The 3,189-nt window shown below is 37.3% G+C and overlaps 1 protein-coding gene across 1 annotated transcript; it reads right to left on the bottom strand.

The window, feature by feature from the left end:
- Nucleotides 1-3,189, bottom strand: T552_03734 (hypothetical protein; the record flags this gene model as incomplete). Its single annotated transcript, XM_018372083.1, has 1 exon — nucleotides 1-3,189. One exon carries the CDS (start codon nucleotides 3,187-3,189, stop codon nucleotides 1-3), a length of 3,189 nt encoding a protein of 1,062 aa, XP_018224141.1.

Here is a 3,189-nt window from a genome sequence, read left to right as displayed (position 1 = left end):
TTACATCATCCCCATAACAATCACTCCCAACAACATTATTTTAATCATATCAGGAACTCTTATTTTCATCCCATCATTTGGTTTCACTTCTTCTTCTTCTCCTCCTTTGTCTGTCTCTTTCTTTGAATCAGTAGTACATTTTGTAGGTTTGCACTTGCGCATCGAGGTCAACGTCACTGTCGACGTCACTGTCGACGTACTCGTTGTCGTACTCGTATGCAATGACGTGCTCGTCACCCATGTATCTGTTGTTTGTATCATTGTACACTCTTCTGTTACTTTTCCTCCACTTCCCTGCTTGGTTGTCGTAGTAGTAGTCGTAGTAGTCGTAGTCGTAGTTGTGGTAGTGGTCGTCGTAGTGGTCGTCGTAGTGGTTGAGATTTCTTTTTGCGTCTCTGTATGATGAGGCTTAATTTCTAATGGTTCCAGTTTACATAAAGTGTCTATATTTTCGCAAGCTTGTTTAGTATCTGGACATTCCACTCTAAAATCGCAATCTAGTTGTAAAGCTTTACATTCCTCTTTCAATTCCAAATACAATTCCAATGCTATCGTCGTTGCATCAAATGCTTTTACCTCTACTTCTGATACTCCTCCTTCTACATACGCTCTTTTAACGAGTCCAAGTTTTGCAGAGTCTGTCGTTCCACTACTTGGTGTACCTGATCCTCCAGCTGATGTCCCTGATCCTCCAGCTGGCGTGTTTACCGTTCCGTCAGTTGATGGTGGTGGTGGTAGTGTCCCTGGTGCTGGCTCTGCTGGTGGTGCTGGTACAGAGCCATTGCTATCCTGTCCACTTGGCATTGCGGCTTTTCCAGACTTTGATAGCAATAACTTAGCTGCCTCTGTAGATTTTTCTGCCACCTGTTTGAGCTCATCGTATTCTTTTTTCATCTTTGTCAACTCCTCTTTCGCATTCTCCAGTTCGATTTTTAAAGTAGGGCATCTCTTTTTTACTTTATCAACTAATTTTTTGCAAACATTTCCCTTGGTATTATCATCACAATTACCAAGCAGAGCTTCGAATGTTTTATTCTTTTCCAACTCAGTGCAAGGCTTCTTCAATGCTTCTTTACATTGATCACCGTTGCTTAAACTGCCTTTCAACAGATGAGTCAGCTCCTCCTTCAATTTCAACTTTTCAAAAGTTTCACTGCATTTTTTTTCGAGTTCATCACAGTTTTGATCTTTATCACCTTCTTTTTTTTTCAAGTCATCCGGACAATTCTCCATAAGTTGGTGACAATATTTACCCCATGTTGTGCAGAGTTCTTCAAGTGCTGTTTCATTTGCTTTTTTGTTTTCAATTTCTTGTACAATTTTTTCATCCTCCATGTTGCCACTTAAATAAAAACATTCATCTTTTGTACGGGCTACCATATATTTACATGTTTCTTCTGGCAAAGCACATGAAAACCCAAATGGATTCCTCCTTTTCCTAGATAAAGCATCACATTTTTCTTGCAATGCCTTCGTACAGTTTTCTTTCTTTAACGAATCATCTTCTCTTTTTAAAAATACTTTTCTAAATCCCTCTGAAACTCTTAAGTATTTACAGCGCCTTCTCAATGTTGCACACTTTTGAGAATTCGAATTTGAATAAGTTTCAAGTTGAGCACACTTCTCCTTCAATTCAAGACAATCCTCTTCTAATGGAAAATCTCTTTGATCATCCAAAAGCACACCTAACTCTTTGGATTGAAGGAAAATATCATCTGAAACCGCATAACATAGTTCTTTAGGGTAAAGACATTGTGGAAGATATTTTTTAAGTTTTGTACAGCTTTCTAAGACAAATTTTTGACATTTATCAGGATTCTCATCATAATATTTTATATTATCAGGATTCTCCTTCAATTCCTTTCGAAAGAGCATATTCAACATCCTATTTTGTCCCATTTTATAGCACGCTGCTCGTACATTTTGACACGCTTGATCAATTTTATTATCCTCACACACATTTTTTAAATAAAAACATTCCGAGACAAGTTCTGCACACTCTCCCTTCGTAAATAAGGTTGGAAGCTCTCTCCAGAATAAAACTTTTGATTCTTTATCATATTCCGTAGACAAATCTTTCAGATAAAGATTTAATTTGAGATTTGTACATCTTTCATTTATATTTAGTAATTTTTCGCATTTATTTTGTTTCTCTTTATTATCACCGCATAACTTTTCCAAATCAGTATCCAAATGCTTAGAAGCATCACATTTTTCTAACGCTTTTTTGCACTTTTTATCTGGTTTCTTATCATTCTCATCTTGGCTCAACACTAGCAAAAGATCTTGCAGAAAATTATCACCAAACGTCTTTGGTAGATCCACTCCTTGTCTTCCAATAAGAATTCCATCTTTTTCCGCTCTTTTATAAACATCTTCCAACCCAATCATTGTCAACAACGACGCCCTCGGTTTCACCGGAGTAAAATCGGATCCTGGCGCTTTATATGTAATATTTTTTCCCTTGCATTGCTCCTTATCATCGTTACACTTTGAATCATCACACGCTTCTCCGTAAAAATGACATTTCTCAAGTCTTTCATGACACTTTTCCTCTAAATCTTTCTCCAATTTTGTTTGTAAAGGCTTGCAAATTTCTTCCAATTTTTTTTTCAGCTCTTGACACGTTCCACTCGGATCAAGGCAAAAAGACATCAATTCGTCGCTTTCTCGGCTTAACACTGGGCAAACCTTTTTCATTTCTTCTTGACATTCATTCACTACTTTAGCTTTCCCTCCGAGCGCCCTCAAAAGAAGCTCCTCTGCCACCTTTTTACGCTTCAATTCGTAACATCCTTCCCTCAACTTGACACAGTTTTCCTTAATATCACTATAACTCGTCTCTTCTAAAAGTACACATTTTTCTTCATATTTTTTACAATTTTCATCTTCTATGTCATCTGACAATGCATCAAGTTCACCTTCAAAATCTTCTAATTCTTTTTTAACTTTGGCTTTCAGGTCTGTGCATTTTTTATCTTTCCCTTCACAAAGTCCTTTAACTTTTTTATCCACATTCTCTAGTTTCTCATCTGCTTTCTTCAACTCTTCACAATATTCCTCGAGCCTTTTTTTGCATTTATTATCATCATTATATTCCTTCTTCGCAATGAAAGCCAAAAGGTGTTCCTCCTTAATCTCCTCTGCTGGTGCTCCTTGTGGTGCTTGCCTCTTAACCAGCCGTGCCAT

This window comes from Pneumocystis carinii (assembly GCF_001477545.1).
Source record: "Pneumocystis carinii B80 chromosome Unknown supercont1.51, whole genome shotgun sequence".
NCBI classification, from domain to species: Eukaryota; Fungi; Ascomycota; class Pneumocystomycetes; order Pneumocystales; family Pneumocystaceae; genus Pneumocystis; species Pneumocystis carinii.
Note: the sequence above shows the minus strand (reverse complement) of the source record. Positions and strands in the feature narration are given on the sequence as shown.